The sequence below is a fragment of the Mastacembelus armatus genome, chromosome 2, assembly GCF_900324485.2.
Source record: "Mastacembelus armatus chromosome 2, fMasArm1.2, whole genome shotgun sequence".
Taxonomy (NCBI): Eukaryota; Metazoa; Chordata; class Actinopteri; order Synbranchiformes; family Mastacembelidae; genus Mastacembelus; species Mastacembelus armatus.
The window spans coordinates 5505169-5520060 of NC_046634.1; the positions used below are offsets into that span (position 1 = coordinate 5505169).

The 14892-nt window shown below is 38.1% G+C and overlaps 1 protein-coding gene across 1 annotated transcript in view; it reads right to left on the reverse strand.

Moving 5' to 3' along the window:
• Positions 1-880: 880 nt before the first annotated feature.
• ncam2 (neural cell adhesion molecule 2) overlaps positions 881-14892 on the reverse strand; it is a 231239-nt gene continuing 217227 nt past the window's right edge. Inside the window, exons 16-17 of the mRNA XM_026302298.1 lie at positions 10928-11135; positions 881-1341 (exon numbers count right to left, since the gene is read on the reverse strand). Coding sequence (XP_026158083.1) covers positions 1227-1341; positions 10928-11135 — 323 coding nt within the window. The 3' untranslated portion in view covers positions 881-1226. The remainder of the gene's footprint in view (positions 1342-10927; positions 11136-14892) is intronic.

Here is a 14892-nt window from a genome sequence, read left to right on the forward strand (position 1 = left end):
TTTGTTCCCATGCCTTAAATCTTATCATTTACTGCTTTCCTGGTTTTAAAGATAACAGTGATAATATGACACCTTTCAGGGCATTTGGTGGGATGTTTTTCATCACATAATATTTTCAAGTTGCATATCAAAGCACAAATTGGCTTGCAGTGCAGTTAACTGCTGGCAACAGGATACTGTTTGCAATTTGAGCACAGATGAATAAAACGTAGTGATGCATACATTGTTAGACAGTCACGACAGTTGAGTGTCAACAATATTCATTGTCAATATAAAAATCTCAACTAACAGTGACATCAATGCACATGTGTGGTGTAATACTGTATACTTCTGGACAGCGACACATTCTTTTTGTCAAGATTTCTGAAAAAAAGTTTTCCTGCAACACAAACTATGGTCCACTACAGCCCTTCACACAACGATATTCATCAAATACAAGGTCAAAATCTTCATAATAATTCATATTTAGGTCCCTCCCCCTTAATATAATACCATGACAAATGCATCTAATAACACGTATCAGGTTTTCCTGAGGCTTCAAATCTCAGAGTGGTTTAGCTTTTCTTACTGAAGCCATCTAACTTCAAACACATGCTACAGCATTTATGTCTCATTAGTTAAACACCTTTGTCTGCTATTAAATTCATAAAAGGGTTGCTGTAGTGTAACACTACTACTACAGGCATGGAAACAGGAGATTAAGTTTAAATCCTTGATATCCCATAGCGAGTTTGACGATGCATTCACTGACAAAAAAAAAAAAAAGTGCATTAGCAGTGTGACCGTAACATACTAGCATGTGCCTGCATTTGCATTTGTTGTGTGAGAAGCCATAGAAAGCAGGCAGAGACATAATTCAATCAGTTGCCTGCATGAAAAAGAAAGGAAAAGAAGCATGAAAGCATCTTCAGAAAAACAAACATTATGAACAGATGCAAGTGAGACAAATTAAGCAAAACATGATATACAATCATAGATCAACAAGAGCTTTCCACTGATGCCATGTTTGCAAGAACATGATACATTTTTCACGCAGGGTATCTAAAAGTTTGACCCTTTCTTCCTTTCTATTTTCTCTCTATTATTTGTATTTACATATGCCTTTCACTGGGGCACTGTTATAAACAGATATGGTATTTTACTCCACTACTCTCCAGTGTTGTAGTTTTTCTGGGTTTTGGTCTTGGGATCCGAATGTTCTTTTGGTGGCGAGGGGGCAGACCCTTTTACGCTTTGCTGTCGTCAGGCTTTGTGTGGATGCTGTTGTCACTGTGCACTTTGATTTCAATTGTATCTGGTTTGAGAGACTCTTTTCCATTTTCTTCCTTCAGTGGTAGCTTCCTGTGGTAAAAAAGAAAAAAAGAAACAAAACATAGAGAAAAGATTTGCAGCTGGTTACAAACTAGCTTACTAATTACAGGAAATTGGAGTACACATATAATTAATTTGAGCAAGCACAGGCTCTATAGTGACCATGCAGATGATGTTTTTGTATGATGCAGGCACATACTGTAAACGCTGGCTAAATTAGAATTGAATTGCAGTGAGAGAGTGTGGGCTTAATGTTTTTTCCCCTGCAAAATATTTGCTTTCCTGCTGTAGAGCCCACCACTAATCACCTTTTAGACCTTTTCGTGTATGAGTTGCCCCCACTAGGATTAATAAAGCTGAATTCAACAGAAGTGAAAAGGCAGCAGGGATATTAAATATAAAAGCCACTACAGGGCATCAGATAGGGTTCAAGAAAGACATATTATTCATATCATTGCCTCATTGGCCTGGGTGGTTGGAGACCAAACCTCAAATACTGATTGGTCTGTTGGCTTGTTTGTTTTTTTTCCTAACTTTTAGATACCTGAGACAAATCAGTGCATGAATAGTAACAAACAAGCAAAAATAACACCACCTACCACGACTGACCAACTTGTTAGACAAGACTGGATTACCAACCAGGCAAATCAAGCAACAGCAATTTACACTAATGCAGCACATTATCAGCCAAGGCAGGTCCATTGTTGCTGTCTTTTTGAGGGGCCCTGTCAGTTTGGGGTTGTGGTGTTTAACAGACATGAACACTTACTACACAGGAAAGGTCTGACATGTTATAGGTGTTCAATTTCAACTATTTAAAATAATCTCCATATTTTATGTTGGAGCAATATTGAGTGGAACTTGGAGGTGTGGGGTGGGTTTAATAAGAGCCTGTTATGAATTTCAGCCTACGGCCATCTAACAAGTTATTCTGGCCATATTGCTGCTGAAAGTAAATCAGGCAACAATTAGATTTCTTTTAAAGCGTAATTGGCAAATGCATTTAATAGTATATAAACATAATTTCATGGTTGCATAAGTAAACAAATCTCATTAACCACTTTAGAATGTAGTTAGTATTTAGTACGTGGATACAGCAGATCCTGTTTATAGGTCTTGATTCATTTTGGCTGGAAAAGAAGAAATAAAATATACATGCAAAAGTGTATTATTCAGCCATTTGACTGACTCTTCTCAAGCACACTTGTTCACCTCATCTTCCATGACTCTTGTTTTGAGTAATTCAACAGAGGGACATCACAGCTTTATCTTTATGTTAATGTGTCCACAAGAAGAAAATCTAACCAGCCTAGTGATGTGATGTATGAGAGCTTTTATCTGTATTCAGCACATTAAACTACTTTATCCTAATGCAGTCAATACAGAGACTGGGTAAATGTCAGGAGAGAATAATACAGTGACAAAGCATGATTTCAATCGTGGCAATTTTCAATATCTAATACAATTTGCTATGAGGAATGGGTTTGTTGTAATCACTATCATTTATATTCCGATTTTACTTGAAGCTATATTGAATTTGCACATTTAAAATGGCCCACAATTAGGCAGTAGCTATTTAACAAAGCTGACAGGTGGTGCATTGTTTGCATGTTGTATATGTTGTAGTCTTTTGATGTATCTGCATGTCTTAACTACACATATTCAAAATAATTTCAATCAGTCACTTCGGTTTGTTTTGCTATAGCAAATATTAGCAAATATTAACTTAGCTTAACCAAAAAATACCACCAGACACATGTTTTTGTAAAAATACGAGCTGTGCACACACCTATGACACACCTATGACAAACAAAGAGTTGCCTGTCTTTTGTCATTTGATTTTGGATTTTTGTTCTAAAATTTCAACAATTTGTCCTTGAGAAGACTCTTCTTGCTCCTGTGAACAACAAAAGACACAGGTAATACAACAGTTGCAAATATGATGAAAATATTTGGTTAGTTTTTCTTTTAAAGTACGTCTTCTGAAATTTGCACCTTATCGGTTCACTCATGTCCCTTGTATTTTGTTCATTCATTGTGCACTTTTCCAATTCTTAAGAGATTTAGAAAAGGGAGCTGTGTCACAAGCAGAGAAAGCAGTTGTAGACTTGATCCAGCTCTGTGTGCTTTAAAGTGATCATTATCAGGCTACCAGCAAGCCAGTATTAACACACTTTAGCTGAGGGCTACTCATTTCCTGGGTTTACAGTGTTGTACTTCTTATATTGTTGTGTTTCCAGCTCCTGTTAACATTCAATACTTTTTCATCACCTTTTGAGAAACATAAACCATCCATCAATCAATGCTTTTTACTATGAGTTCTGCCTTATCGCCTCCTTTAGGCAAAAAAAAAAACAAAATCTGTACTTGTAATTTGTATTTTTAAGGTTTCCTGTGCTTTGGCCTACAGCAGATTTCACAACAGGGTAACTCACCAAATTTGCAAGATAAAATCTATTTGAATTACTCATTTTCATCTTTTGACTACAGCAACATATTGGCTTCCCAGTTGGTACTGCCCATAACTGATATGAGAGAAATTTATTTATTTAGTTTAGTAATTACATCCCAATTATTTCTTTATTTAAAAGCCTAATATATGTAACAGCAGAATGTTTGTGTCCATAATAGGTGAAATGCTATGTAACAATATTTCCTGCACAGTGGAGCCAGAGTCTTGTGCCATTAGTTTCATGCAAACCCAGATTAGAACTATATTCAGATGTGGAGGACACAAACTACAAACATAATAACACAATGTGCCATTAAGACATTGATATACTGTAGATCAATACCAATATCAATACTGCCTATTGCAGCATTGTGTACTATCATGCACCAAAAGATAAAGATACTGTGATTTTTAAGGTGAATAATTCATGAATGGGCTATTCCTCACTGTATTTAAATCATCACCAAATAATCTGTTGGGGCATTTCTTTTTACTAATCTTTCTTAATGATTTAATTTAACACTGTGGGTCTGTTGTGTTGGCAGGTGGGTAAAACCTGCTTTATCTCATTTTACTGAATAAAAAAATGACCAATGTGGAATTTGCATAAAACTGGGAGCAAATTGAATTATAGATGGAAAACGAGCATTTTGGTGTTTCTCATGTGGTAAGAACTAAAACTATCATACCCTTTTACTGCTGAGTCTACACACATTACACATTACAGCATAACAAGACAATACATTCACATAGCTGTTAGTGTTCATCTCTGTCCATAAAAGCAGGATCCAACTCGTTTTCAATTAGTATTTGTGAGTCTCTCTCACGTGACTCCTGGGCTGTCTCTGAATCAGTTTCTGTCTCTGTTCCTACTGTACCTTTATTACTCTCATAGCACTAGTGAGCAGTACGTCATTCCATGTTCCAGTTGAAAACTAAATGATCTCTGTAACATTAAGGGGTACTTTGATGGCAATCTTATCATTGATACCCAAAACAAAACTGTAACTGTACTTCCCATTCACCTAGCAACTTGATTTGTTTGTAAAATGTTAACAATGACATAAATATGGCTTATTGGCCGACTAATTTGAGTTCAACCTAAAACGAATCAGAGCTTGGATTCACCCTCAAATGCTGAAGTAACTACAGCAATGGGCTTTAAAATTTTGCATCACTGTCTCCTTATGTGTCACCTCTACCAGACTCATCAGCCCTGTACATATGCTACCTCGTGTGCATATACTGTATTTATGCACGGAGACACTCCCTCAGAAATTATATTTAAAACAATGGTAGAGACACAAAGTAAAAAGAACTGCTACTAGGTCTTTGATTATCTTGCGAGAGCCAGCATCTCTCATGGTGGGCTGGAGGGATATCACAATGTGTATCCAGATATGCATTTGCAATCAGTAAGTTTTTAAGTGACATCACAGCACAGCAGAGGTGACTTTTTCTTTCTTCTGCTGATGCTAATTAAGCACAAAGCCATCAACAGCAGGCCATGAAAGCTGAATACAATCCCTGTCTTACAGAGATAAATTAGGTGGCCTGGGGTCTAAACCACAGCATGTCTCAGGGGTGTTTGTTTACACTCTTATCTAAATCTTTACATTTACATTTTTAGTTTCAGCAAGCATATTTCATCATAGCTGACATCCAGGATCTTACAGTGAGTATAGAAATGGAAGCCTTCACCAGGGACACATTGACAGAGCTGCCTGATGCACACTTTCACTGTCCAGTACAGGATCAGAGACCTTGTTACTACATGTTATCAAAATCAGTTTGTTTGAATTAATGTCCTCACCGAAGCCAAACACATCTATGTATGTTTTCCCCCCTATTTGCAAAGTCAGGTGTGTTCACTCCAGAGTATTTTTGCTTCTTGAGACATCCAGCTCTGTGTTTGTTCTGGAGTTAGCAGGGAATACTGCAAAATCACACTTAATTAAATGTCAGACATCTGAGCCTGCCACTCCAGAATTTAAAATTATGTGCTCTCTACGTGTCAATAACACAAACTGTCTTGTCTCTTAAAATGTTTGCACAATCAAGGGTCTCTGTAGTCCTGCACTCCTATATTCCTGATGTGCATTTTTACTAGCACAACAAAGAGTGGAAAAATGCTCATGCTTGCATAATAAAATGCAATGTAGCACAAAAGGGAAAAGCAGTAATTAAAGTAGGACATCTAATCATATTAATGAATTCACTGTGCCGTTACTGTCATTTTTACATCACAACACTAAATGTCTGTGGATACATATATATATATATAGCTAAGGCAAAACTATACTCATCTTATTAAGACAAGAACATTTTCCCACTAACCACTGTAATTTAACTCAATTGAATATACTATATAAAGAGAACGAAAAATAATTCAGATTTGTATTTCCACCAATTAATTCACAGCTCCTGGAGAAAACTGAGGTGTCTATTTTTAGGTAATAAAAACTATGACCAAAATAGTAGACAGGTCAAAACAAATAAATCACTTCAACGTTAAGTTAATATTTATCTACATTTCAATAGGCATAATGTCTGTTCAGGCAGCAGCTTATTTATTCTAAGGGCTAAGACAGTTCTGGTTGAGTAATAGTTGTTTACACAGTGAGTTTCTTTTTATAAATAAAATATCGGCTTCCTTCCAGACACTGTTAGAGGACAGAAGAAGACCCAGCAGTGCTTACAGACTGACAAAAAGTCAAAATAAAATGATTTAATGGCTACTCATAGAATGGATTTTCTTCAGTGTTTGACAGAAATGTTTTTTTCCTACTGCCGCAGGATGCCAGAGCCTGAACTATAATCTAGATATATTTCCTGCCATGAGTCATCAGAGTATGAAGACGCTGAGGGTCTGGCCCCCTCCAAGTCATATCTGTCATTGAGTCTCTACTCTGACCCCTGACATATATGAGTAAGCAGCAAACTATTTACTGATGTCAGCACAAACCTCACCTGCTTCACCTGAACATATAAACCAGGGCCTGTATTCACAAAGCTTCTTAGAATCCTCTCGGAGAGCTCCTATCTTAGCCTAAGAAGTCCTAGCTGGGAGTCCTAGACTACAAGTGATTGAGGAAACTTCTCAGAGCAACTCTGAGTAAGGAAAGTACAAAAACCTTTATTTATGTGAGGAGCTGTGGTTGACTGCGTTGCTAGGGATGATACAGCATTTCAAGGGCTGTGATTGGTTGATCTGTAAAGGTCTTAAAATGTGCTGAAAAAATTCTGAAAATAGATTCTGAAGATTCTGAAAATAGAATAAATAATAATAGAATGAACAGCGAAATTATAAAATGTTTGTATTAAGAAATTGTATAATCATGAATACAGGCTACTTTATGCAAAGTTTCTGTTTGGCTAAATATCTTAAAAGTTAATTAAAACAGCCAAATGTTGAAAATGCGCTTGCCAATTTCAAAATTTAAGGGGAAATTCTAAGAAAGCGTCATAATTCTAAGAATTGTCTTAGATTATCGTCACTAGGAGCAACTTTTAGGCTGCTTTGTGAGTACGGGCCCACTGGACTCCGACTCCAGTCCTTGAGGTCCACTGTCCTGCTTCTTATCCAACTATCGCTGCCCTTGCAGCTTCTGACTGGCTGAACACACCTGATCCAGGTAATCACCAGTGGGTAGGGCAGGGATAGTTGGAAAAGAAGCAGGACAGTGGACCTCAAGGACTGGAATTAGAGACCCATGGTATAAACTGTCACTATGCCATGAGCCCAGTATCATAAAAACAAAATTTGAAGCATAAAGGGAAATGACACTTAACATTGTAATTTTGTCACCCAATGTTTAAACATAGCATTAACCTATTCTTGCAATTACACATTTACTTGTGTATTTGGGTTTAACACAGTCCCTTGGGTGCTTACTGGGAGGTTACCCAGGGTGATAAATCTTCATAAATTTACTACTGGATCACTGAGTGACAGGATGGGTCAGATTTTCCACTGTGACGATCACCAGCAGCAAATATTAATTGCTTAAATGTATACTAAAGTTCTTCTTTAGTAAAAATACAAAACATGTATTTAAACATGTATGTATTTCAATTTTTCATACAATGTTTGTTAATCCAGTGTTATTTATTTTTTGCACTTTTAGGCTCAAACAGCTTAAACATAAAGTCGGACTGTGATCGTGTGCTGCATCTGTTAACCTGAGGTTTGCTACTCTTTCCATCTGTCCATTGGGCCGACAAACATCACAGCATGCAGTCAAGAACCTGCACTCAAAAACTGGAAGCAAGGATTGACTTCTAAAGTCAAGAAGGCCACTGGCAAACACTAGCAAGCCTTTCAACTTTTTGTGAGGTAACTGCAAAGCCCAGCATGTCCCAACTGATCCTAGCACAATTTTACTGATTCATAAAAGCAAGATACACTCACATCCTCCATCATCTGCTGGCCCAGCACTGACTAAGTTAAACCACTCTGCTGAGAGGGAACTTGCCTGCTCCCTGCTAAGCTTCAGAACCACATCAGGTTCAGAAAACCAAAATGTAAAGACTGTCTATGACCCAGCTGAACCTAAAAACCCTGTGTCTTCAAAATGTCAGTGTCAGAACTGCACCACCTGCCACCTCCTACCTTCTACCTTGATCCTAAACCAGGCTCCACACATACTCTTCAGCTCACAAGCCCTAAACACCACCAACAGAAACAGCCTCTGATCCGTGCCAGTTATCAACGACCTAATGTGAAGTTCACTTCATGCTATTAATCATTGTTTACACTCTTATCCACATCATTATTGATATTGTTGCTGGTCTTTAGAACTTATTACTTCCTAGCACCTGCAGACTCAGGAGGTGTGTCTGAGCTCTGTATTATTTCAAGTGTTATCTCATTATATTCACTTCAGCTCAGTGGTATGACTCATTCTATAGATAGCTAGTCTATTAGTTTGCTGTCTCCACACTAGGTTGAAGAAAAACTCAATTTTTACTGTACACAAGCAGTTCATTCCTGCCAGCTATAAAGCAGGTCTTCAACTTTCCAATTCATCTTAAGCTGGATATTGTTTGGCACTACCAATTATATAAATTATGTGTTTTAAGGTTTACTATTACCACTTGGAGTAGAAAAACTGGATGTCTCACACATTTTTCTGCAATTTGAAGTGATCTATTTGACTACTCTGCTTACAGTATGTGCTAACTAGATTTTATGAATTGCAACACATGGTGTTCACACAATACAGCTGACTCAGGTTGGTGGGAGGTGTATTCACATATTTGGAGATATCCATATTTTTATACACTGACAACTGCAGAAGTAGCTGCTGTTGGGGTGTCCTATATATTCTGAAGTGTAAACCAAGCAAATTTCCTCTTCTCTTTAGGTTTTATTTTTATAGTTTCAGACAGCATTTTGATTATGTTATATTGTTCCTTTCCCCCATATCCCATAATGCCTGGTCATTTACCAGGTTTTATGGGAAATGCAGAGTGGATATATTTATGTTTTTAGAGCCTTACACTTATTAGAGATAAAAGTTTGACTACATGTAGCTTGGCCTTAGCTCCATTGATGCTTGTAAAGTATATTTTAAAACCGTGTCCTGAATGTAACTAAATGTCCTAGAAGCACAATACTGAATCAGTGGAATATTTGAATTTGGCAAATATAGTTTTATTAATACCAACACTTAAGCCTGGTGATCTTTTTACATGCTATTGTGTGTGTCTCTCTCTCTAACCTCTTATTTTGTCAAATAAAGGCCTCGAATGCCTTATAGCAATAATAAAATCCTCATTTTCATGATTGAACTCCATTACAGAGGGCCATACCCCTGATTCTCATAAGCTGCAGGAGAACATCATGAACAACTCACTGATGGACACAACTCTCATAATAATACATGGTCATAAAATAAACAAAAAATGCCTTTCAGGACCACCTTGCACCATTCTGCTGCACTGTAGCAGTGTAATGTGACATTCAGCATGTGTGGAGCACTGCTCTGTATTCATGATGTGATTGTACAAAATTATCAAGTCTGATATATTCATGAAGAAGCTGTAGTAGTAACAAAAAGCTTCACACCGGCTGTAAATGCCTGTGTGAGTTGCTGTGCCGGCTCTACCATAAAGCTAAGACAGATTCTGCAAGGCGTCTGTGCAGGCAGTCCCCCAGCCCTCCAGCACTGTGAGCTTAGTGACTCAGCAGAAGTCAAAACCCCCTCCTCTTCCTCTAAGCCCTCTCTCTGCATCCCAGACATTGGGCTGGCATGCTGACAGTTTTAACACAAAAATGGCACTGCTGAGGCCAATGAATCAGACTCTGTGGGTATTATCTCACAAAACCCTAGTTTGGCTAGCACCCTGCATAACACAGTACTGGGGCTAAACCTGAAAATCAATTGCACTATCAATTTCAGTAGGGCTTTTAAATTGCATGTTGCTTGATGAGAGCAAAAACAGTAAAGTGTGTATTTGCTTCTCTTGTACGCAGTGAGACTTTTCTGGGGCCACTCAGAGTATTTTCATCCATTTTATAAACAAAAGTTTAACAGACAAAAGCCTGATAGCTGAAAAATTACAAACGCTGTTATACATGCAATTCATGAATGCCCATTGTATATGCAAATACAAACAAGGTATTTTTTAAAGTCAAATCACTGCACTTTGCATGAAAGGCTTATGTTAGTGAATAAGATTTAATCAAAAGTACATATATTGTGGTTGAAAGGATGGTTGGACGACTGTTGTAGGTGTACCTACAGTAAAGGTCTTTCAACATGTGAAAGATGAGGCTTAATCTTGTAATGTGATTTTGAATACAAAAAAAGGAATGGTGATCATTTGTGAGAGAGTAATAGATCAAGATCTTTGACAAAATAACTTTTTGACAGAATTAATTTCAATTTCAAGTTATTTTTTCTGCCCTGGAATTAATATCATGAAATCTCTGCATAAATTTGTACTCATCCATTTAGGTCTTCCAGTTCATTCTTCATTGTGCAAAATTACATAGCAAGAAATAGGAGTTCTTCAATGTAAAGCAAAAGCATCAAGATACACCCACAGCAGATGCTCCCTCTGCAAACATTAACCATCTGGGGACTGACAAATACCAATACTGTTTCTGTAGAAATTAAAGGAACTGTAAATGTATATAAGTTCCAGGCAATAACTCACAGATAGGCGGCCTTGCCCTCCTCTATTTCTTTGCCCTTGCCACTGGTGGCTGTTTTCTTGCTGCACAGTTTGCGTGTGATGCACATCAGCAGGCCACAGTGACGCAGAAAGAAGCAGCTGACGTCCACCAGCACGAGGATCAGCAGCAGTGCTCCCAGGCCGAGGCCCACCACCGCCCCCAGCCCCAGGCCGCTGAACAGGGATTCTGCTAAGGCAGTGAAACACACACACAGACACACAACAAACAAGAAGAAAACACTGTTAGTAATTCTGGTTCTCTAAGACACAGACAGAGGTCGGGTGTAGGGCAGCATCAGTGGAGCTGGCAGGGGCTCGCTTCTTCCAAGGATGTGAGCGCAGGCCAGACGCCTACTAAGACAAGTCTGACCTCTGGATGAAGGTCAGCTTCTTGCACCCATCAACCCCACATTAATACCTGGAGGGTGTTACAGTACTGTAAGTGTGAGAACCAAAAACCCGAAAGCAGTACAGGACAAGTGTACATTCACCTCAAAAAACTTTTACTGTAGATACTTTCAGAACCACGCGAAGGTCAATGAATTCCTCCGGAGAGAGTTGGACAGTTTCCAGCACCTAGATAACTCCTAATCCACAATGCCTCAACATAATCCTCAGTGGAGGATCTCTATTATTGGCGTGAATCCACCAAATCTCCTCCAAAACAAATCAATTTCAACCGTACAAAGTTTATTTTTAATATATAGTAAAAGTTTCAGAGTTAAATAAATGAGGAAAAAGAGACATGCAGTACTCTGACACTAGACGAAGAGCTTTTACTTATTTATAGTAAATGTTTTTATATCAACAATATCTGATCCATGAGCATTTTATAGGCCTGAAACAAGACTAGAAAATACATGTTTTCCTTTCTATTTGTGTTTAGGATCTACATCTGTCTTCAACACAAATGCCAACTGTCAAAATTTCTGTTTCCTCAGGTGCAGAAGTTAGTGTACATTTTTCTTTGTACCAAACTGCAGCACAAGGTAGCAAGTGTCAGCATTACCATATTGATGTTTTCATCCATAGGGTCCACTGGGTGACTCTTATTTTGTAGCTTGCAGTGCTAAACAGATTCACATGGGAAGCAAACTAACTAAAATTTTTCAGCTAAGAGTTAAAATACTTTCTCTCAGAGTGGTCAGCACTCTAACGCTCTAAAACACATCAAGCTCTCAGCTCATTCGGGAACAAGCAGGGCCTGCTGTCAATTGAAAGTAATGAGAAAATGAAGCCAGTGCAGTAAAGAGAGGCTCCCCTGTGGGCACAGCTGAATAGAGCTGTGCCCTTAAGTGATCCAGGGGTTGAACAAACTGAACATCCACTGCAGGATCACTGTTGACAGCTGGAGGTCAGATCTTGCCAGGAGTAATCAGTGATAGAGGAGTGAGAGTGAATGAAGTTTCCTACTTAAGAATGCTCTGATACTGGTGTTCAGTAGCCTGTGAGTTAAAACGGGAGATCAGACATTAAAATGAAGCACCCAGAGATGAAGTCTGGCATCTTCAAGTAAAAAAAACAACAAAAAACTCTCATGAGGCAGAAGTGAATGCTGTCAGAGCTTTCTCTGTGATGTCCCTTCTGTTCTGTGTGAGCTGAATATATTTGATGTCTTCAGCCAGTTTTCCCACATTCCTACTCACATTCTGAATATTTAAGACAAAGGTACGGTACCATTCAAAAGTTTGGACACACTCTAAATTACCTGTAAATGTGAATGTAAGCTCACAGAGCTCTGTCTATGCTCTGTCCAGAGTGTACCCTACCTCTCACCCAGTGTCACCTGGAATTGGCTCCAGCCACCCACAAACCTGGATATACCAGGATATAAGTGGTAGGTGATGGATGGTTGGATGGATGGATGGATGGATGGATGGTTTGATAGATGGAAGGATGGATGGATGGATGGATGGATGGATGGATGGATGGATGGAAAATTTGTGTAAATTTTATTTTAATTTACAAAAAATAAAAATGTCTTTAACCCCTCAGGAAAGGGGTTTTGCATCCACTTGAATCGCCACTAAATGTGACAAATTATACACAACTTGAGTTTCATAATTATACCAGAATTTATGATCTCATTACTGCAATTACAGATTTTTATTTTGCACAATCCTACATTTTCTATAATGCAGCTTAATAGGGTTTTTCATCAGACTGCCTCTGCCTCGTAAATGTCCATATCTTTATTAATGAGGTGTTTCAAAGCCTGCGCTTAACATATAAAATCAGTGAAGTGCCCTTTAAAGATAATTATCACTATATAAATCAGTACATTAGTATTTGCACAGTGACAGAAATACAGTATGCACCGATAGACATTTTTTTTTGTATCAGCTTCCTAATCCAACAAGTCAAACTTGAAATTAAACAATGACTACAAGGTTTAGGGCTGAATGCTTTAAGTTGATCACTTCCATCATAGGAATTATAAAACTAATTATCGTCCCTAGTTTTTTGTGCAGTGTAATACAACAATGCTAAATTAGGTTTCTGCACTGTCTTGGCTGAAAACACCCTCCAATTAATGCTAAGAGTCAACACTTTAACCTTGCAGTCATTGTTTCACTTTTAAATCCAGTGTGTAGAAGTTCTGGGCCAACACAACATAAATGTGTCAACTTCCAAGTACTACTGTGCCACACTGAAAATTCTCACTGTGCATTGCAATCCAAATGACACTCATGTTGGTGACTTTGTTCTTGACTTAGAGCTGAGACTGCAGACAATAGACACTGGCAGCAAGTCAAAGCACACAGAAGCAGACAGAAAGCCAGAGAGAGAGAAATTTGTGGCAGAAACAACTCTAATTAAAACAGTTTGCGTCTTGGTAAATCCCAGGATGTGGGATTTGAAACTTGTAGACTGGATCAATATTTTCTTGCCTCCACAGGCTGTTTAGTATCTCACCTTTTGAAAGTTTATTGGAGTTAATTTGGCTGCTGAAGGCACAGATTCAGATGTAAACAGCACCTCTCTAGATCTCTTCAAGCATCCACATATTCTTAAAGAGAAACCGTGGTTTATTTCTATTTCATTGTAAGTCTGCTGTGGCCTTGAGCTTTCATTTTACACCTCATAAAGCCCTTGCCTCTTTATACTTTTATGGTGCTGCAAATACTGGAGCATTTATAATAATTTTAGGCAGAATTCTCTATTATACAGTAAAATAACTTCCATCAGATAAGGAGTACTACCTTAAATGAATAATAATTTGATGTTAGATTGATGTGTTACAAGCTTGTTTATTTGTATTATTTTGTTTATTTGACTGTAAAAGCAAAGGAATTTAAAATAATTAAAGAACTGCCTTTACTGCTTTCAGTAGGTCAGCCTGGGATTTATTTATCTGCATTTCTCAACATTCCAGAAACAAGATGTCTTTTCATGAAACAACTTAGATCTTTGCAAAAGGAATTAAGGCATGAAAAGCAGCTTAAACTTAAATTTAATAAACAGAGATGAAACACGGCAAAACAAGTCTGTGGCCACAAGTCAAAATGCTTTCAAATTAGCAGCCAAGATGCCTTCCAAATACTGGTAATACTTCATGATGGGAGGAAAGCAAGAGCAAATTACAGGGAAAGGATGTGCACATACAGTAGTGTTCGCACATAACACAGTGCTGTAAAATCTGTAACAAGAAGGGAGACCAGACAACTGGATTCACAGTAACCCCTGGGTAATCCCAGGTGTTAAATCCTTCTGGCCAGAGATCTGCCCAGTAGGATACTAAGGACAAACACCTTGATCACTCAAGCTGGAGGAATCCTGACATACCTAACTCCCCAGGGCTCAACACATCAAAAAGCACTGGCCATCCGTTTGACAAGATGAAACAACGCTCATCACATTAAATGCTAACTGACAGGCTGGTGTTAGTTAACTTGTCACACAGCCTTAAATTTCTTGAGACAACAGGCTTCTTGATGATATGATAA